Here is a 21,948-nt window from a genome sequence, read left to right as displayed (position 1 = left end):
CATTTTTAACCAGTGACACTTTTACATGAGCGAAGTTAGAATGCCAGAGGCCTAGAAGCCCTTACTAAATGTTGCTTCCGATTACTTTTGCCCTTGTTCCTGTCACTTCGTTGATTCATTTTTAAAATTGACTTTTTCATGCTTTTGAAAATATTGATAGCTAGAAATAGATCTTAGATTGGCAACAGCCCCAATGTCATATCAATACATTAAATAGTGCAGGAACCTTAAAAAGCAATGAATCATAGATTAGAGTTTATGCTTCAAAGAACTACGGAGGATAGAGTACAAATGAAAACTTAATTTTGCTTTCTTCTTTGACAACATGACTTATATAATACAGACTCAGGGTTAGGAAGGAAAAAATATTGCTTCTTCTCCTCCCTCCCTCCCTTTTTTAAAAAGCAGAGCTTATGGCGAGCCATTTCCTAGAGTAGCAGGGAACAAATGCAGTAACATTTCTGAACATATCTCAAGCTACTGCTCCAATTAATCTGTGCTAAATCTCAACAGATGCACCTTGGAAGTACACTTAGAGGAAGAGAGTAAAGTAATTTTCAGAAGATCTAGGGTTGTATTTAGAAAAACTAAAGGGAAAGCTAGTGGAATTCATGAGAAAAAACATTAGTACCAATCAGAGTTCAATAAGGTGGCCTGACAGAATATTTAAAACACAATTTAAATTAATAATTTTAATAAATAAGTACCAAAAATAACCACTTAGAAAATGTAATTGAAAAAAATATGGTATTTACTATAGTAATACAAGTTGCAAAAAACCTAGGAACAAAATTAACAAATTCTGTCCAGAAGATATAGGACGAAAATTACAAAATATAACTGAAGGAGAGAAAAGAAGACCTAAATCAATGGAGAGACCTACCAGGAATCTGAATAGGAAGAATCGAAATTATAAAGATGCCAATTCTCCTCAAATTAGTCCACATTTTGATGCAATTTTAACTTTACATTTTACCAAGGGAAAAAAAAAACAACTTCTAGAAGAAGAAAACACAGACAGCAATCTCTCTGACATCAGCAGTAGCAACATTTTCCTAGATATGTCTCTTCAGGAAGGGAAACAAAAGCAAAAATAAACTATTGGCACTACACCAAAATAAAAAACTTCTGCATAGCAGAGGAAACCACCAACAAAACAAAAAGGCAACCAACTAAATGGGAGAAGATTTTTGCAAATGATATATCCAATAAGGGGCCAATATCCAAAATATATAAGGAATTTATACAACTCAACAGCAAAAAACCCAAATAATCCAATTAAAAATGGGCAGAGGACCTTAATAAACATTTTTCCAAAGAAGACATACAAATGGCCAACAGACACATGAAAAGATGCTCAACATCACTCATCCTCAGGGAAATGCAAATCAAAACTATAATGAAATATCACCTCACACCTGTCAGAATGGCTATTATAAAAAAGACAAGAAATGACAAATGTGGGTGAGGATGTGGAGAAAAAGGAAGCCTCGTGCACTGTTGGTGGGAATGAGAATTGGTGCAGCCACTGTGAAAAACAGTATGGAGTTTCCTCAAAAAATTAAGAATAGATCTCCTATATGATCCAGTAATTCCACTACTGGATATTTACCCAAAGAAAATGAAAACACTAATTTGAAAAGATATACATACCCCTGTGTTTACTGTAACATTATTTACAATAGCCAAGATATGGAGGCAAACCTCAGTGTCCATCGACAGATGAATGGATAAAAAAGGTGTCGTATATATACACAATGGAATATTACTCAGCCATAAGAAAGAATGAGATCTTATCATTTGCAACAACAAGAATGGACCCAGAGGGTATTATGCTAAGTGAAATAAGTCAGACAAAGAAAGACAAATACCATATGATTTCACTTATATATGGAATCTAAGAAACAAAACAAACAAACAAAAAGCAGAAACAGACTTGTAAATACAGAGAACAAAGTGGTGGTTGCCAGAAGTTATAACAGTGGGGGGGATGGGCAAAATGGATAAATGGGAGTGAGAGGTACAGGCATTCAGTATGGAATAAATAAGTCACAGGATGATAAGTGCAGCATAGGGAATTTAGTCAATGGTATTGTAATAGTGTTGTATGGTGACAGATGTGGTGGGCACAGTGTAACAGAGCGATGTTGAATCACTGTGCTGTACTCCTGAAACTAATGTAACATTGCGTGTCAAACATACTTCAATAAAAGAAATGAGAGTTTAGCCAAGAAAATCTTGAAGATGAATAATGAGGTCAAAAGAGAAATGCATTATGGAGACACTACTATGTACCACTTGCTGCAGTCCGTTATTACCTTTGATATCTTCCTTTAAGCCTAGAACCAAGAAAGGGAGGCCCAAAGAGAAGTGCATTGTGGAGACATTACTAAACACCACTTTGCCTTGGTCTGTTACTACCTTACATCTATGCACACAATGTGTGATTCTTCCTTCTTTGCCTGTGTGGCCAGTTTGAAGAAACTGCCTTTAAGCATGTACATTTAGTTTACCTTTATAATCACTTGTGTTAGGAAAATTTCCAGTAGTATTTCATATTGATTGAAATATAAAAGCTAGAAATTATTAAGCATATATTTGTGAGATCTTACTAAGCAAGGAGTCAGCATAGTTCTGAAAAAAGTAAAGATATTACATATAAGGTATATAAAATTTCCATCCTAATGTATTCCCTATGAAAATAGCTACTATAGAATATAGCTATGAATTTAAAAAGAAAATTTCTGGGGCTCCTAGCTGGCTCAGTTGGTGACGCGTGTGACTCTTGATCTCAGGGTTATAAGTTTGAGCCCCCTTGGGTTTAGATTACTTAAAAATAAAATCTTTAAAAATGAATGAATGAATGAATAAATAAATAAATAAAAAGAAAATTTCCTAGTACAAAGGCAGCACAATCACATTATAAAGAATGAATTAGGTTGTATCTTTGCTTCATTATTAATATTACCATGAGACCTCAAGAAAGTCACTTTATATTTTTTGCTTCGGTTTCACATTCATGAAATGATCTTATACCTCTCTTATTCTATTAAATGAGACAAGTAATTCAAGTTTTCAAAAATGTTATCTCCTTTAAATGCCAATGATAGTATATCATTAATCTAAACGCAAAGGATAGTATATTATAATCATAATTATAGTAAGCTATATTTAAATATATTATAGTTGACTCCTCACTTACGGAACTGTTCCATGCATAGGTGTATATTGGCCTTCCATATTTCAATATGGATTCACTTGTTGAATTTGTCACATTTTTTTTTTAAGATTTTATTTATTTATTTGACAGAGAGAGAGAGACAGCGAGAGAGGGAACACAAGCAGGGAGAGTGGGAGAGGGAGAAGTAGGCTTCCCGCTGAGCAGGGAGCCCGATGCGGGGCTCGATCCCAGGACCCTGGGATCACGACCTGAGCCGAAGGCAGACGCTTAACGACTGAGCCACCCAGGTGCCCTGAATTTGTCACATTTCTAACATATGTCAAATAACCATACTGCTTTCAGTAAGTAAATATTTGTAAAGGTTGCTAATGATAAAATAAGAGCAATACATAGCCATGTGCAATTTGTCCTCTTCAGATATAAGTTGAAAGGTATACATAACTTCCATATAGTATGGAAATATTGAGAAAGCTTAGGGGAAGTAATATGATGGTCATTCAATTATTTCTGTTTAATTTTTTTCTTTAAAAAGAAATGATTATATAATGTTTGTCTGTTTCTTTTTTATTATGGAAAGGCTTGTCTCTCTAGGACCATGGAGATACTGTTTCTATGAAAACAGGGTCTATAATTTCACAGCAAGGAGGAGATAATAAGTAAAACGAGAGCTTCCAGCACCAGAATTAAAGCCTAAGAGAATGAACCATGCCTACTCTGATCTAAAGCCAGGCTGGGACTAAGGACAGAGAAACAAACTGGCAAGAATGATGATGGTGGTGGTAGTCATAGTGGTGGTAGGTGGTCAAGGTTATATTACAGTCAGAGAAGTTTTCTACATTGTTCTTGATTCAGCATGTTACTACAACTGGAAGAGAAACATTTAGGGAGTCTACCCATTACTTTAGTTTTTTGGATGGTTTAGAATGGAAGACAGGAAAAGAAGCCAGATTTGGAGAGCTGAAGATAATAGGCAAGGCCATGAATCAGTACCAGCCAAGGAGCCAAAAGTAAGGGAATACATGTTGCCAGGGGTCAATTCAAGATAGCACAGATGTAGGCAAGTTAGATTAACAGATACGAAACAATGGGGCCAAGAACTCTCGAGATTCATATAATTCCTGCCTCAGATGGAACTGTAGTTTGAGCAGTATCAGAGAAAGAGAGAGACAAAGAGACAGAGAGAGGGAATATAAATTTGCTGTCCTGAGAAGCTGGGCTGGTTTTGGAACATAGCTCCAGATTTTATGCCTGTCCTGGAATAAAGAGGAGTGTGCAGCTTGGCTCAGTTCTTTTACTCTTTGGGGGAAAGAAGAGTGAAAGAAAAGAACGTCCACCACTGACTGGCCACAGATCTCTAGAGATTACTGGGCCTGCTCAGGGATGCTTCAGATGTTGGTATTCCTTCAACCTTTACAGTAAGAACTTCTTGCTGTGAGAGCTTTATATGACAAATGATGATGCACTTTTCTTGTTCTTTCTCCCAGTATTTCTGCTCTTCAAAACCATCTTTCATGAAAAATAGGTTTCTCTATGTTTTGGGGGGATTCAATTTCCAATAATGTGAAGATTCAATTTCCAATATCTCTGTTTTTGTTCCACAACTTAAAAAATTACTGAAACGTCGTTATGTTAAAACAATGATATTTTAGCAAACAATGTATCTTTTAGCTTAACAAAAGCACCCTTGGGTATGGAAAGGAGATTACAGAATCCTTATGGGAATGATTCTGGAGATAGAAGACCCTTTGCCTCTCCCAACTTTACCCTGTACTTACTGATGCCTAAACCTTTATAGTTTCACCACTGGGGTCTAAGACTTTCCATTTCTGAAGATACAAATACTTGTAGAGGGTATTTAAGTAATTCCAACTATTCTCTATCTTAATAGGAATGAGTTAAGCAATTAGTTCCTAAGAACAGAAAAGGGTGAAAGAGCCTGAAAATACTCAAGGAAGATCAGCAATAGAAAGGAAGGGAGCACAAAGTGGAGGCTCCTGGAGGCGATTTACCTGCTTCACAATTCTGAGTAGGACTTGCTCAAAGCATTTATTGTCTTCTCCCTCTCCCCCATCACCCTTCTTTCTATTATTTCCTTCAGCTTCCTCATAAAAGAAATGAAGAGTAGAGATCATAATCCCTTCTTCAAAAAGCAAATATGGGGATTGGAGAGTTAATAAAATGGCTGGCGATCCAGGAAATGTCCATTACTCTCTTGTTGCAACTCCTATTTCATTTGGCTAAAGGAAAAAAAACACTTTCTCCTCAATGAATATGACAGTAAATAAAAAGATATCGAGAATATATTTTAGCCATATGTGCCTTCCTAAGCCCAGAAACTCTCAACTTGCCACTTAACCTTCCTCCCCACAAAAGGATTTCAGGAAACCTATTATCGACTAGTTCAAAGGCCTGGGCTTAGAACATGTTGTACACCTGAAATTAACATAACACTGGGTGGTAACTATACTGGAATTAAAATTTAAAACTTTTTTTTTTTTAAAAAAAGAACATTTTAGCCATGACTAAAAAGTGGAAAAAAGGAATAGTGTTATATTAGTTTCAGGTGTACAACATGTTCTTTTGATGTTACCCATTGTCTCTAGACCATGAGACTCTAGGTCCTAGAATCAGATTCAATTTAAAAAATCAGAAAAGCTACAGGGGCACCTGGGTGGCTCAGTTGGTCAAGCGACTGCCTTTGGCTCAGGTCATGATCCTGGAGTCCCGGGATCGAGTCCCACATCAGGCTCCCTGCTCAGCAGGGAGTCTGCTTCTCCCTCTGACCCTCCCCCCTCTCATGCTCTCTCTATCTCATTCTCTCTCTCAAATAAATAAATAAAATCTTTAAAAAAAAAATCAGAAAAGCTACAGTAGTAAAGATCTTAAGAAAGCAATAATTCGTACTTTTTCCTTTTGTTTCGTAACATTATAGAAACTCTTGTGACTAAATCCATAGTAAAAAACTTGAATATTACTTCACTTAAATAACCTGATATTCATTAAAACAAACAGGAGAATTCAACATTGATCTAAGATTATCTACAAAGAACAGCACTGTCCAAACTGTACATGTCTGGAAGAAGCATGGCCTAACCACCAGGAACACGTCATTTTTCTCAAAGACTGCTGAAATCTCAAAGACAATCCAAAACCCTGGTTACAGGGTAAGAAACAAGGGTCTTCCAGTAGCATTCTGGATAAAGTGGAGAAATGATCATGAACACTGGCTGCAAAGAATTTTTCTTTTAACATATGAATATTAATTTTGTTACACTTGTTTTACAAACTTAAATGGTTATGTCATATTAATCAAAACTAAAACAAGAAAACCAAAAGTGACAGCAAGCATTGTTCAGCGAACCCAAAGCAGAGGTGGTAAACAGGACAGCCATCATTTTATAGAGAGCACAATAAATGTGCTCGGTAGCAAACGTATGGACACGGATAAAATGTCAAGGCTATTTTGGTAGAAAACCCCAGTTTCTCACAACAGTGGAGCAAAGCTTCTTGACTAGATAATCTTGATGAGATATCGGTTTAGCTAGAGTAGAGAACTCCTTTTGGAGTTTAGAAAGAACTGAAAATTAAGCATGAGGTAAAAGGCTGGCTGGACTGACATTTCATCTTTTGAGATTTAAAAATTATCCCATAAAATATTTGGGTGTCTATTTTTACACTTAGTCATTTCCTCTCTCGTATCTTCAATTACTTCCCTTCCTTTATGTTCAAACAAAAAGATTTTTCTTATCTTGGAGGGTAAAATCGTGTTTGGATCCCCACCTGAATCAAGCTTGAATAGGGCTTGGCAAAGTTTGTGTGTAAAGGGCCAGATGCGGAATATATTAGGCTTTGTGGGTCATAAGGTTTTCTCTGGCAACCTCTCAGCTGAGCCACTGTAGCACAAAAGTAACCACAGACAATACATAAACAAACGAACTTGGTTGTGTTCTAATAAAACTTTATCAAATAAAAAATATATTTATATAAAAAAATAGCAGCCTGCTGCACTTGGACTGTGGTCCATGGTTTTCCAGCCCCTGAACTAGAGTTTTTTCTCCTTTGCTTCCCTGGTTGGTACCTCCAACTTCCACCATTTATGTCCTCCTTAAGCCCTGATGATCTGGCCTTCTTCACATCTTAAAAGCTAATATTTAATAAGAATTAAATTAGGCAACGCACTGAAGATGATTAATAGAGAATGCACTAAATATAATGCATATAAAGCACTTGTCATAGTACCTGGCACATAGGAAGTATGTGAACCACTTGGTCTTCATCACTATAAAATATAAAACAAAAAAGATTTGACCGTAAGTGGGATTAAATTCTAGAACACAATTCAAAAGAGGACCCTATATAGCTTTAGAATTGTCCATAGTGCTGTACGATTTGGAAGGCAGAATCATTATACTTCCTTGACGAAGGAAAAAATTTCAGTTTTCCATGTGGTTAGAAACAAGAAATGGACTTTCAATCATAGAGTAGTATGTACTTATTTATATGGTATGCCATCTTTCCTATTGTTAGTTTCATCTACTATTTTGTTTGCAAAACACAGGTATTTTCATTTGTGTAAAACTATTTTTTTAAAGATTTATTTATTTATTTGAGGGGGGTGCACAAGCTGTGGGAGGGGTAGGAGAGGGAGAGAATCTCAAGCAGACTCCCCACAGAGCGTGGTGCCCTACGTGAGAGGCTTTATCTCACGACCCTGAGATCATGACCTGAGCGGAAACCAAGAATCGCACGCTTAACCAACTGAGCCACCCAGGCGCCCTAAAACTATTCTTATTGTCCTAATTTTGGGTGGAAAACCTTTCCAAATAAGTCAAATGAACACAGATTCTTAAGTTTGTTTTTTTTTTTTTTTAAGAAATCTATTTTAACATAGTGAAGTAGAACTCTATCCAACTGTAATTTCCATTAAGAAAATTTCACAACTGACCGGTTAGATGAAGAAAAAGTCAGTCTGGCTGATAGCAAGTCAGAAACCTTTGGTCATCCGTCTTCCCTTTGACATATATCTCCCTAATTCCAGTATAAAATGACTGCTGGCAGAAGGAGAAAGAAAACAAAAGAGGACAAGCAATTGAGATATTTCAAATGTCAGTGGAAGTGGAAGGCATATGCGAAGAAGCTGGGGGCCACTGATTTCTCATCTCTGGCCACTATATTTCCTTTGGAAAGAAGGTTTTGGTTGGAAGACGTTGTAGAAATGTCTCAGTTATGAGCACAGCCCCCTAGGGGTTCTCTGTGGTTTCTGCAATTATTTCTGTGTCTTTACACCTTTCTGTTTCTGCATTACATGCTGCCTTACCATCAACTTCCTCCTCAGAATATGTTCCCCACCTCATCTCAGATTTCATCAGCTCTTGTCCCACTCTCATTTTCTAAGCGATTATGAAGCTTCCAGTGAAAAGCAACGAATCCTCAGATACCAGGAGAAAAACAAAATGAAAAACAAAAACCACTCTTTGGACTAAAAGCTACAGAAATCACATTTTTCTGTTAATGCAGAACTTTACTGCCTACGAGCATACTAGATCCATTTTCCCACTATGACAACATCAAGCACACTTCTAAGTTAAACTAGAATCTATCGTTTCTGTCCCTCATGGCATATATAGTATACAAATTCATAACCCATACAGTTTTTAAATCTCTTTTCCAAAGGTCATTTGGCTTTCAATGGTCTTTAACAGAAAACACACACACATACTGACCCCCTTGGGAGATTTGTGGACTGTACTCACAAATGCAGAGATTGCCAAACAAACCGAACACAAAGACAGAAGGGCAGTGTGACATTTTTCTACTGTTAATGTGCAACATTTTATACCATTCGACCACCATTTGTTGAAACTCTACTATGTGGGAAGTATTTGGTAAGCGCTGGGATGGACAGAAAGATGAACCAGACTAGGTTAGTTATCTGCTGTGATATATTTTCATGCTACTTGGTACTTTTCCATCAGGGCCAGCTTTGGAATTTTGACTAATTATTACTTTATGTTTTTGTTAAGGCCTGTCTCTCCCACTGGAACATAAATATCCTACAAAGAGGATCTCATTCACTATATGCCAATGGAGTAGAAATTCAATAAATATTTACTGAATAACAGTATAACGTTAACATGTTCTAAGGTAGTAAGAGCGTCAATTTAGAAAAAAAATCTTTTAATAAAAAGAAGGATTTTTCCATCTAGAGCAGCATCAGAGAGGAAAGATGGATTGTACCTCACTGTTTTTCATTCCACAAAGTGTGCAATACAAAATAGCTTTTAAAGCCCAAGGGGACAATGAGCCAACATTCCTACATTTTTCTGTAAGTTGGAAAAATGAGCTGACATTACTCCTAGTAGAATTTTACACTGTTTACCTAGGGCTCTATTAAATTTCCAACAAATACCTGCAACTGTCTCTGGAAATTTTCCTAGTAGGTAAAAGTAATGGGACTGACTTGAAAAAAAAATCTAGTAGCTCCATTTACCTATGCAGAGTGTATGGGAATTTCATTTAAAAAAATGGCCTTTACCTTAAAATGCCATTTCTGTTTATACTCTCATGCTCAAAAACCTTAAAACATTTACTTTTAATGAAATTAAAAGACTTCTTTCCCTTAGTATGTACTTCTTAGCTTACAATTAAACCCTTTATGGTTTTTGTTATTTACATTTACTAGGCCTTTACTGATTACTAGCCTGTACAATGCCTTTGGCTATTCACATCTTAAAATTATGTCCAATTAAATAAAATAAAACCTATAGTAAATTAAAAGTAGCTCCCTGAGAATTTTTATTTTGAAGTGAAAGCTTTTCCCCCCTAATGATATGAAAAGAACTAATTATAAAAACATACTTTTAGCAACAGTGAGGTCACATAGAGTATCAGCTTTGGAGTGGATCCATCCACTATGAAACTTCTGAGCCTCAGTTTTCTGTTACGTAAAATGGGAATGAAAATGCAAATATTTAAGTTGTGAAAATTAAAATGAACAAATTCATGCTACTGTTAATGATATTTTTAATAATGGTAAATTATTTTCTGAATTTTATATTTTAAAAAGCTTATATTCTTAATAACTGGTATGCACTCTGGTCAGTGTAAACTGTGAAGATTAACATTTATGTCTATTTTGCTTTACTCCCAGGAAGCAAATAATAGGATGGACATAAATGATAATTTTTATAAAACATATCTACAATATTTCTTGAATCTCCCCACCTTTCCATCTCCTTCTATTATCATTTGTGGTAGGCATAATGGTCCCCAAAGATGTCCATACACTATTTTCTGGTATCTCAAAATATGTTACATCACATGGTAAAAGGTACTTTGCACATGTAATTAAGGTTAAGGACCTTAAAACAGGGATATTATTCTGGATCATCTGAGTTGGCCCAATCTAATTATAGGAGCCGTTAAAAGGAAAGAACTTTCTCTAGCTGGAGCGGGGGAAGAAATGCAGGAAAATGGGTACTTGGAGAGGTTAGAAGCACAAAAAATATGCAACATGCCATTGTTAGCTTGAAGATGACAGGGGTCTTGTGTCAAAGAAGGGACCTTAGTCCTACAAAGGCAAAGTATTGAAACCTGAATGAACTTGGGAGTCTTCCCTTCAGCCTTCAGATAAAAGCCCCAGCCTTGATGACACTTTGGCTTCTTGTGAGACACAGAGCAGAGAAACCAGCCAAGCCCACCCAAATTTCTGACAGAAAGGCAAATCTGCACTAAGTTGCTAAGTCTGTGGTAATTTATTACGGCAGCAATAGAAAACTTAATACACCATTGATCAGGCCCTCATCATCTCTGCTCTAAACTGTCTTACTGAATTCGTCTCTGGACTTTCTTATTGACAACATCTTGATTATCATGACAACACCTCTGATTATCATGACTATATTCCAAATCCTGCAGGAGATTCCTACTGCCAGTTCTATGGCTCTGACTCCCTGGCCTGACATTAAGTTATTTCTTATCTGGCTCCAACGTCCGTTGCCAGTCTCACCTCCCACTATGTGTTAAATATTCTCTGCTCTGCTCCTACGTAAACGGCATTTCCACGTCTCGGGTCTACTATCGCCCATGTCTGAAACGTCCATTCCCGTCATCAGCATCTTCACAGTTTCAACATTACCCATAATTTAAGGCTTAGATCAACTGTTACCTTGTCATCAGGGTTGGAACTGATCATTTCCATAGCTACACTAATGGCAATATAATAATATTAACATCTAAACTATGCTAGTACTTATATTAACAGCAGTAACTGCCATTTATAAAGAACTTATATATGTTGGACACTGTTTGAAGTTCTTTCACGGTGCTTATAACAACCTCATGAGGTAGGAAGATAGAGTCCATTATTTTTACAGCTGAGGAAAGAGAGATTAGGTAACTTGTCCATATAGCAGAGGTAGGATTTGAACTCTAAAACTCTCCAATCTGTTTTCTCTACTCTGCTACATTTCCTTATAGGATATTCTTTGTTTCTCTTGCTTGTCCTCATCATGTTCCACCTTGTTTTATATTTCCTCCAGCCTAAAACTCATTTCTTCTAGTAGATTTTAAGATTCTTCAGTATAAAAGCTGGGAAAGATTAGGGACTATGTTTTGTCAAGTTTTGCCTTCATAGCGCCTACCAAAATGCCTTCCTTGCAAATAGTGTAGTTGATAAAAAATGTTTACTTTGTGAGATGAATAAATGTATGGTGATGTTTGTACTTTAGGGAAATGATTAAAATACCATAAGAACTCATTAGTAAATTTTTAATAATTTGATTATGAGTGTAATCTCTAGTTTTGGGAAAGGATAATGCAAGATAATTTGCTTTTGTAGATGTAAATGGATAGTTCCTTAACAATCGCTTTCAAGAGTTCTATTTATTCTTTCTACAAATAATAATAACAAAACACTAGAATAGGAGATGTTAAGAAATATTTGACATATATTTATGTGATCATTTATAGCTTTTAAAACCTCATTGTACCAGTTTAACATCCTGAGGAACACAGTTTTAAGTTACCTTGTCTATAACAAAGATGAATTGTGCATTCATTCACTCTAACAAATACTGAGTATTTAGTAGACATCAACTATAACCATAGGTACCAGAGATATTAAAATGCATGAGCTATAGTTCCTCCCCTCAAGGAATTTATAGGCCTAATGAGATTCAGAAAAATACAAGTTAATAATAATAACAATACAACATGTTATTAATACAGAGATAACCCTTAAGAATCTGAAAAACAGGCTTGTATGTTTCTATTATAAAAAGTTTTTTTCAACTCAACAACAACAAAATAACCCAGTTAGGAAATGGACTTTAAAAAGACTTGAATAGACATTTCTTCAAAGAAGATACACAAATGGCCAATAAGCACATGAAAAGTTGCTCAACATCACTAATCATTAGGGAAATGCAAATCTATACTACAATGAAATGCTACCTCACACCCATTAGGATGGTTATTATAAAAACATAACAAGTGTTGGCAAGGATGTAGAGAAAGCAAACTCTTGTGTACTGCTGGTAGGAATGCCAAATGGTGCAGCTGCTATGGAAAACAGAATGTCAATTCCTCAAATAATGAAAAATAGAATTACCATATGACCCAGCAGTTCCACTGTGGGTATATGCCCCAAAGAATTGAAAGCAGGATTTTGAAGAGATATTTTTACACCCATGTTCTTCATAGCAGCATTATTCACAATTGCTAAAAGGTGGAAACAACCCAAATATCCATTGACAGATGAATAGATAAACAAAATGTGGTATACCCATACCATGAAATGTTATTCAGCCTTAAAAAGGAAAGAAATTCCGACACATGCTTACAGCATGAATGAATCTTAAGGACATTATGGTAAGTGAAATAACTAAGTCACAAAAGGACAAACACTGTATGATTCCACTTATATCAGGTACCCAGAGTAGTCAAATTCAGAGACAGAAAATAGAACGGTCAGAAGCTGGAGGAAAGGGCAAATGGGGAGTTCGCTCTTTGATGGGTACAGAGTTTCACTTTGCAAGATGAAAAGCCCTCTGGAGATGGATGGATGGTTGCACAATAATGTGAAGGTACTTACTGTCACTGCACTGTACATTTGAAAATGGTTAAAGTAGTAAATTTTATGTTATGTATATTTTGCCACAATTTAAAAAAATAAAAATAAGAGTTTTCTTTTTAGAACAAATGATATAAAACTCAATCCAAATCTAAGAAATGTTAACTTCCATTAGCAGTAAAGCTATCTTTACTTGCTCACCCCAGCTTGCTACAGAAATACTTTACCACAATTCATAATGTTTATAATAGTTTTCACTTACACGAAATATTTTGCCTACCTCATTTATTATATTTAAACCACTTGAAGTTGGTACAGATAGTGGCATGACTACCAATACTTTTAATTAGTTATGGCTGATAGTATTATATGTGCTAAAACATTATTTCAAAAATGAGAAATATACCTACATTTAGGATTAGATGCACATTCTTTGTGAGAATCTTTAACATGTTATATCCTGTAGTGTTAATTTGAGATTTCTAATAACGTGAAAAGGCAACAGTACTATTTAATATCTCTTTTATTCTTCATGATTACAAAGTTCTTTTTTTTTTAAAAGATTTTATTTATTTATTTGAGAGAGAGAATGAGATAGAGAGAGCATGAGAGTGGGGAGGGTCAGAGGGAGAAGCAGACTCCCCGCTGAGCAGGGAGCCCGATGCGGGACTCGATCCCGGGACTCCAGGATCATGACCTGAGCCGAAGGCAGTCGCTTAACCAACTGAGCCACCCAGGTGCCCACAAAGTTCTATTAATAGATCTGTGGAGTCAGCACTCAGAACTATAACATACTAGCATCGTGGTTTTAAACCTTTTTGAATTAAATATACTAGACCAGTTGTTTTAAATCTTTTAAAATACCATCTCCATTTCAGTAAAAAATTATTTATAAATAATACACATATTCCATAATACTTTTATAACACATAAAACACAAATATTTTAAAAGATTAAAATGCAACAAATATTTGCAAACCATGATTCCTAATGATAAAGTAAGACTTTATGGTCTCAGGAAAAATATCTGAAGTGATGTGCATTATAAGTTTCAAAACTATTGGTATGCCCACCAAACTTGCTTCTCCTTTCTCCTGAGGACTCCCTGGACTATATTCCCCAACCTCCCGTTTTCCAGCATTAGCTTTGTGACTGAGCTGTAGACAATGGAATTCAAGCACAAGTGACTTAACTATTTCCAATTTTAGCTCTTAAGGAGTTGCCATGTGCTGGCTGAATAGAGAGAGTGCTCCAAGTCCCCAGAAGAGGGGAAAGCCGTAAGATGAAAACCACCTCCAACCCTGACCAACCACAGGGAAGGCTACTGGCCCACTGGGAATAACTGCATTGGACTGACATTTTTGCCCAATAGATAAAGTTCTTTTGCGGTATGCCTTCAAGGTTTATAAATCATAGTGGCTGGCATTATGTGGCTAAAATATAAAGCAACTTGAAGGTCGGCTTCCAGGTTCACTTTTCTCATACTCACTTTGAATGATGTCATAGCTGAAGAAGACACTTCACGAAGACATACCATAGACCATATAAAGTATAAATACAGGGTAAGGGGCTCACTGTTAATAATAGTGGATGTAAATCTACATTTTATTCATCTTCCCAATAACTTAGAGTTTTTCAGTGAGCTTCTTGTCAGATCTTAGAGTGTCACTGCATCTACTTCATCAGTGGCTGATGAAAAGCTGAAGTAGGAATAGAAGTTTCAGGTCTACCTTGTTTGCACAATTGCAATATTAGTACTACACTCAATCCACAGTTCCACTGCAATTATCTTACTAAGCCACTTGCCCACTTTCTGGTGGTTCACTAAACTAACGTCTCCAAAAGGCACGCAACACTGACCATCTGCAATCCAGACCAACCAAGAACACAAGGAGGAAGTGTGTACTAAATATTAGCAATGCTTACTTCTTCTGTCTTTTAGGTTAAAAAATAAAAATAAGTTCTATCAGTTTCTTTCCATTTCCCCAGAGAACTTAATCATGCATCCCAAGAAGTACATAAGCTTTTCACTGAAGATCACTATATTTGAAACTATACCAGACATGGAGAAAGACACATAAAATAAGAAAAACAGGCTAGCCAGGAAATAGACAAATAAATAAATGATGACGGTTCTTAAGTGTTATAATTAGAGTAAATGTAAAGTCCTGTGTCAGCTTAGAAATCACTACAAGATGAAAAGAGAGCATAGATTCCTGAGTGACCACAGGCTATCACAGCTGATCTCCACTTTAAGCTCCGAATCCAACGTCTTTCACCTACTCAGTCATTCCCACAAGGATCCCATCTGTCATTAGAGTAACAAAACTCTTTTTTGACTTCATTTCCCCTAAGCTACAGTCCTATTTCTTTTTTTCTTTTTTAAGATTTTTATGATGTATTAGAGAGAGAGAGAGAGAGCAAGAGAGCACAAACAGGGGGAGCAGCAGAGGGAAAGGGGGAAGCAGGCTCCCCACTGAGCAGGGAGCCCGACGACAACATGGGACCCTGGGATCAGGACCTGAGCCGAAGGCAGACGCTTAACCGACTGAGCCACCCAGACGCCCCGCTACAGTCCTATTTCTAGATTTCCTTTTTTTTTTTTTTTAAAGATTTTATTTATTTATTTGAGACAGAGAGAATGAGATACAGAGAGCATGAGGGGGAGGAGGGTCAGAGGGAGAAGCAGACTCCCTGCCGAGCAGGAAGCCCGATGTGGGACTCGATCCGGGGACTCCAGGATCATGACCTGAGCCGAAGGCAGTCGCTTAACCGAGCCACCCAGGCGCCCCTCTAGATTTCCTTTTTTTATCAAGATCCTAGAAAGAGCTGTTTCTGTCTGTACTGTCCAACTCAATAGTCACTAGTCCCATGTGCCTATTTACATTGAAATTACTTAAATGAAAAATGTAAAAAAATTAAAAATCAGTTTCAAATGCTCAATAGCTATGTGTGGCTAGTGCCACTGTATTGTGTGGCTAGCACAGATACAGAAAATTGCCCGCATTGCAAGTTGCATTGGACAGTGTTGGTCTAGACTATACTTGAATAAGAGTAAAGTCTCCAGATCCATACTGCCTGGATTCAAATCCCAACTTCTACCCTTACTGCTTGGGTAAACTTGGGAAGGTTATTCCCCTCTGCTCACTTTGGTTTTCTCATCTGTAAAATGAGGATAGTAATTAATTCCTGCTTCATAACATTATTGTGAAGTTTAAATGATTTATATGTAAAGTGCTTAGAATAGTGCCAGCACATAAAAGTGCACAATGAGTATTAGATGTTGTTATTTTTATTCTTGATATTATTCTCCCCGACTCTACCTTACCTCCCATTTTCTTTGACTGGCTCCAATAAGGCCTTGTCCACCACTGCAAGGTTTGTCAAGGTTTACCAAATTCCCCATCTTGCCAAAACAAAGGTCAATTCTCAGTCTTCCATCTTACTTGACCTGTCAGAAGCACTTAACACACTGATAATCTTTCTTAAAATATTTCTTTCATCTGGTGACCAAGATACCATATTCCTTCCTTCTCTTCCCTTCTCTTTCTCTCTCTTTTTTTAATGGCTGCTCTATTTTTTTTCTTTTTTTATTTATTTGATTTGATTTTTATTTATTTATTTATTTATTTGACAGAGAGAGCAAGCACAAGCAGGGGGAGCAGGAGAGGGAGAAGTAGGCTCCCCGCCAAGACGTGGAGCTCAATCCCAGGACTCTGGGATCATGACCTGAGCTGAGGGCAGATGCTCAACCCACACTGAGCCACCCAGGTGCCCCTATGGCTGTTCTTTAAGTCTTCCCTGATGAATTCTCTTCTGATTTCCCAAAGTTGGAGTAGCACAGAGCTCACTCTAGTTTTCTTCTTGATTTCAAGTTACTTTAAGTAATCTTATCTAGCGCCATGGCTTTCAATACTACCTGCCGATCACTCCCAAATTACATCCTTAGTCTTGACTTACTGGGCTCTGGACTTATATCCAACTAACAATATAACAACTCGCTTACATGTCTAAACAGGCATCTCAAAATCAGCATGTGTATAATAGAGCTCTTGATTCCCCTGTGAGGCTGAATTGGTTATTGATATCTTATACTTACAATTATTTTAAGTTTTCAAAGCATTTTCTTATAAATTTTAAAATATTATCTTTAAAAAAGCCTTGTTAGATTTGTCAGATGAACATTCTATGACTCAGATAAGTCGGGTAGGTTTTTAAAGAGGTCATATTTGATTATCTTATATAAGTCAGAGTAAGCAATGGGATCTGAGTCTCCTTGTTATTTCTATGTGTTTTCTGCTGAGTTATAATGCCTAGCAAGTCATATTTAATCTTTAGAAATGATGACTTTAAAGGCAAGTTTCTGATTAACAGGCAAAGAAGCATACAAAATAGCATGGCAGAAGATAGATAGGACTTAGTTGCCATGTGTACTGGTCAACAACATACCTTTATAAATGGTTCCCTTTTGCCAGTTATTGTTTACATATCATCTCTATGATATCTTCCAGAATAATTTCACTATTCTTTAGAAAGATCCCATTTTGCTGAGTACTCTACTCTTTAGAAGGCAGTTAAGCAGTCTTGTCTGAAAATCCATTCTGGTTACAGTGATATTTATTTTTACAATGAAAAATACCATCTTTGTTCTCCATGTGCCCGGCACATAGTAGGTGCTTAATATTTATCAAAAAACCCTGAGCAAGTGGAAATAATTATTTATTTTATTTTTTTATTTTTTTTATTTTTTATTTTTTTTTAAAGATTTTATTTACTTATTTGAGAGAGAGAACGAGAGACAGAGAGCAGGAGAGGGAGGAGGGTCAGAGGGAGGAGAAGCAGACTCCCCGCCGAGCAGAGAGCCCGATGCGGGACTCGATCCCGGGACTCCAGGATCATGACCTGAGCCGAAGGCAGTCGCTTAACCAACTGAGCCACCCAGGCGCCCCAATAATTATTTATTTTAACACCACATATTCTCTAACTTATATAAACTTATATGAATGTCTGTTTTAGGTTTAGGTTCTGTATTTTTTAGTTTATAGGCTTTACTTTTAGAACAGTTTTCGTCTTATAGCTGTTTCTAAGTTTTAAGGAAAAAAATGCAGTGAAGTTCTAACTGCTAGAGACATATAAAAAAACCCCTCAATTTCAAAAGGCCACCATCTATCATATAACATAGCTAATTATGTATAAATATTAGCAATTTTAAAAATCATTGAAATATGTTCTCTATGTCCATAAATTAAATTTTTATTTGTGTATATATATATATTTTTTTTTTTAAAAAGATTTTATTTATTTATCTGACAGAGAGACAGCGAGAGAGGGAACACAAGCAGGGAGAGTGGGAGAGGGAGAAGCAGGCTTCCCTCTGAGCAGGGAGCCTGATGCGGGGCTCGATCGCAGGACCCTGGGATCATGACCTGAGCCGAAGGCAGACGCTTAACGACTGAGCCACCCAGGCGCCCCTATTTGTATATTAAAACGTAAAATAACCTCTTAAAACACCAAATGAAAAATTCCTTTCAATAGCCACATTGAACATAGTGAGTTACAACCACAATATAAGGAAAACCATCAAATAACTATTTCAACATAATATTATTATATAAGGCTCAGATTCCAGAATTGCTGTTATAATTATATAAAATCAAGATTAGTCGGGTCCAGGAATTAACGTAGCCTCCAGTTCTTTTGTGTTGCAGATTTTTGTCCAGATTTCTGTGTATAAGAACCCTAGTAATTCAAACATAAATGAGATTTCACCTATTTGCCTATAATTTATTTGCTGTAAAAGGAACACCATATTATATGCTTTTGTTTGTTAAGTAGAAGACATGTTATTATTTCCAAGATACCAGGGATTTAATGTTTAATTATCAACCACCATTTGAAAAGACATGGCTTTGACTCACAAATTTCTTAATTGCTAACTGTGGCTTTTCTGAGTAGGAGTAGGAGTGCCGTATCTAATTTATTTTTGCAGATGTGAGTTAGAAACTGAATTTTAAAGTAGCAAAGCTTTGAATATCTTCACTATCAGCAGAAAGTTCCTCCATCCCCGTTGCTGGAGAATATTGCTGCTTGAAGTTTTCGCAGGAAAATAGAAACCGCAGTAAGAAAATTGATACTACCGGTAAATGCTGCTTACAAACCGAAAAAGAAGTTAGGTTGTCAGCAATAAAAGAACTATATTATTCACACAAAATATGACGTATCATCTCCATCAGGGTAACTTGCTGAGGATGAAAAATAATTTGGCCGGTTCCCGCCTGAGGAACCTAAAGGAAGCAAATATCTCACAGATCAGATAACCTTTAGGAAGGATCAACCACTGGCAATCGGCTCCTACAGCTTAACTCCCCCCTGAGGAGGAAAGATACTGCATGCCTCTCAAGAAGAGGGGCCGACGTTCACTTCAAAGCAGCTTCATTTGTCACTGAAAAACAAAGTTACTGTTTTATTTTCAGAAAGGTTTAACCAGTTTAAAAGGCCCCTATGTCTCTGGAACATGTCCTCTTCCACTAATGACTGCAATAAAATGAGCAAGAGAAAAGAATACGTATTTGAATGACAACTCAAATATGAAGTCAAAAGTAACATAAAAATGCCTACCCGTTTGGCTGAGCTGGGAAGCGCTGCGGCTTTTCCGGGAGAGGCCAACAATAGCTACCATTTTGGCCCCAATGCTAAAGCGCCGCTTTTTGCCGCTGGTGCCCAGGGCCCCCACCGCCGTGTCGGACTGGCTGCCGTCTGTCTTGTCCAGCGAGCACATGTCTCCACTGATGCTGGTGCTTTTGGTCAGGTTCTTCCCTGAGATGCCCATTTGTCTGCTTTGCATTTTGGATGTAAAGACACTGTAGGCCGATGGATCGTTAAAAGGGAGGACAAGAGTGAAAAGGAAAAGACAGAAAATGTATTTTAGATGAAACATCTGGAGTATAATTAAATGATACCATTTATGGGACCTATTTCTAGGGTTTGAACATTTTCAAGTATCATGGTCTCGAATGGGCTTTAGGATTCAGGGTCAACGTCACGCAACTACGGAAGCTCATACTCATGATTTCACTTCCGCTGTCAGAGAAGGTACCAGTTTGCATGGCCACAGAGGGGAAAAAAAAATTCACAAAAAATCAGAGGGCTTACTGAAGACAATATACTGTCCTTCAAGGGCAAATATGCTGTAAAACAGCTATACAACAAAGGAAGACGTTTGCAAAAGCACTCTTCTCTAGTTTGCTTTCCTATTGCCTTCAAAAAGAAATTACAGGAGTGGGAAAATTCTTCAAAAAATAGCAAAACTGACAGCATCCACTGCTAAAGAGTGGCCCTTCAACGTAAGTTTCCCTTGTCTCATAAGATTTGTAAGATTTCTCTAATAATGGTTAAATTTTCTAACAGAGATTGATGTTTTCATTAGTTTTGAATTAAAGATAAGTTATTTCACTTAACATAAAAATAAGTTATTTCACTTAACATGAATTAAAAATAAGTTACTTCACTTGACGTTAAAATAAGTTATTCCAACTTAACTCACTTATGAACATAGGTTCATAAACGTAATTTTATATTTGTTGATGTCTATATTCCAAAAATAAAGAAAAGGAAAATTTCCTTCTTGCATTCATTTGAAAGAAGGAAAACTCATTATCAGTTTTCTAGGCAATATGGTCAGAAAGCAATCAATGTCTCAATGAAGCATGTGAGCTGATTAACGATTACTGATTACTGATGACGGTTACTGATTAGCTGATTACTCCCTAGCGTTAGTCAGTAGACTAACACTGCCAACGGGAGTAATTAAAGACAGGACCCTCGATTTTTCTGTGATCACTGGAGCGTAGTGGGAAGTAGTATGGGGGTTGGAGAATCTGGAAGCAGGCTATCCAGCTGGCCCCCAAAACCCGAGAGAATGTGAAGGAAGCGGCCTGTGTTGCAGGAATGGGAAGACTTATTTACACATCATTTTGACTAGGATTAGAGTAATAATTTCTGCTTTAATTTGGTTTTGATAATATGAGTGAATAATACATAATTATAGAAGCAAAAGAAACAAAATCAAGAAATATTAGAAATATGTTTTTTTAAAGATTTTATTTATTTGAGACAGAGTCTGTGCTGGGGCGGGGGCGGCGGGGGGCAGGGGGAGGTGAGGCAGAAGCAGACTCCCTGTTCAGCAGGGAGCCCTGACGTGAGGCTTGATCTCAGGACCAAAGTGTTTGCAGATACTTAATGGACTGAGCCACGCAGGAGCCCTAGAAATATATTTATAGGTCACTGAAAGAATGAGAATTAGAAAACTGACCTATTGAGGTAAGCTCTTATTTCTAATTCAATTTCTTGCTCTTTCTAAAAAAAATTTTTTTACTCTATCTTAGAGTAAAATCTGCTAAAATGCCAGGACCACATGTTAATTTTACATACATTTCCTCCAAGTATTTCAGAGGGGAAAGGGCTAGTGTAAAATTGTCTTAAAAATATAGTGAGCTAAGGGGGCGCCTGGGTGGCTCAGACGGTTAAGCGTCTGCCTTCGGCTCAGGTCATGATCCCAGGGTCCTGGGATCGAGCCCCACATAGGGCTCCCTGCTCAGCAGGGAGCCTTCTTCTCCCTCTCCCTCTGCCTGCCGTTCCCCCTGCTTGTACTCTCTCCCTGTCTAATAAAAAAATAGAAAATCTTTGGAAAAAAAAT

The 21,948-nt window shown here is 36.9% G+C and overlaps 1 protein-coding gene across 36 annotated transcripts in view; it reads right to left on the bottom strand.

The window, feature by feature from the left end:
- Positions 1-21,948, bottom strand: part of RIMS2 (regulating synaptic membrane exocytosis 2) — a 577,313-nt gene that overhangs the window by 65,535 nt on the left and 489,830 nt on the right. For 10 of the 36 annotated variants that reach the window (XM_081816378.1, XM_081816376.1, XM_081816375.1 and 7 more), the window contains one exon: positions 19,872-20,113. The exons of the other annotated variants lie outside the window; for them this stretch is intronic. In XM_081816378.1, coding sequence (XP_081672504.1) covers positions 19,872-20,113 — 242 coding nt within the window. The remainder of the gene's footprint in view (positions 1-19,871; positions 20,114-21,948) is intronic. 36 annotated transcript variants of the gene reach the window in all.

Source organism: Leptonychotes weddellii, chromosome 4 (genome assembly GCF_054177405.1).
Source record: "Leptonychotes weddellii isolate Sample4059 chromosome 4, ASM5417740v2, whole genome shotgun sequence".
Taxonomy (NCBI): domain Eukaryota; kingdom Metazoa; phylum Chordata; class Mammalia; order Carnivora; family Phocidae; genus Leptonychotes; species Leptonychotes weddellii.
The sequence above is the reverse complement of the archived record's forward strand: the minus strand, read 5'-3'. Positions and strand labels throughout refer to the sequence as shown.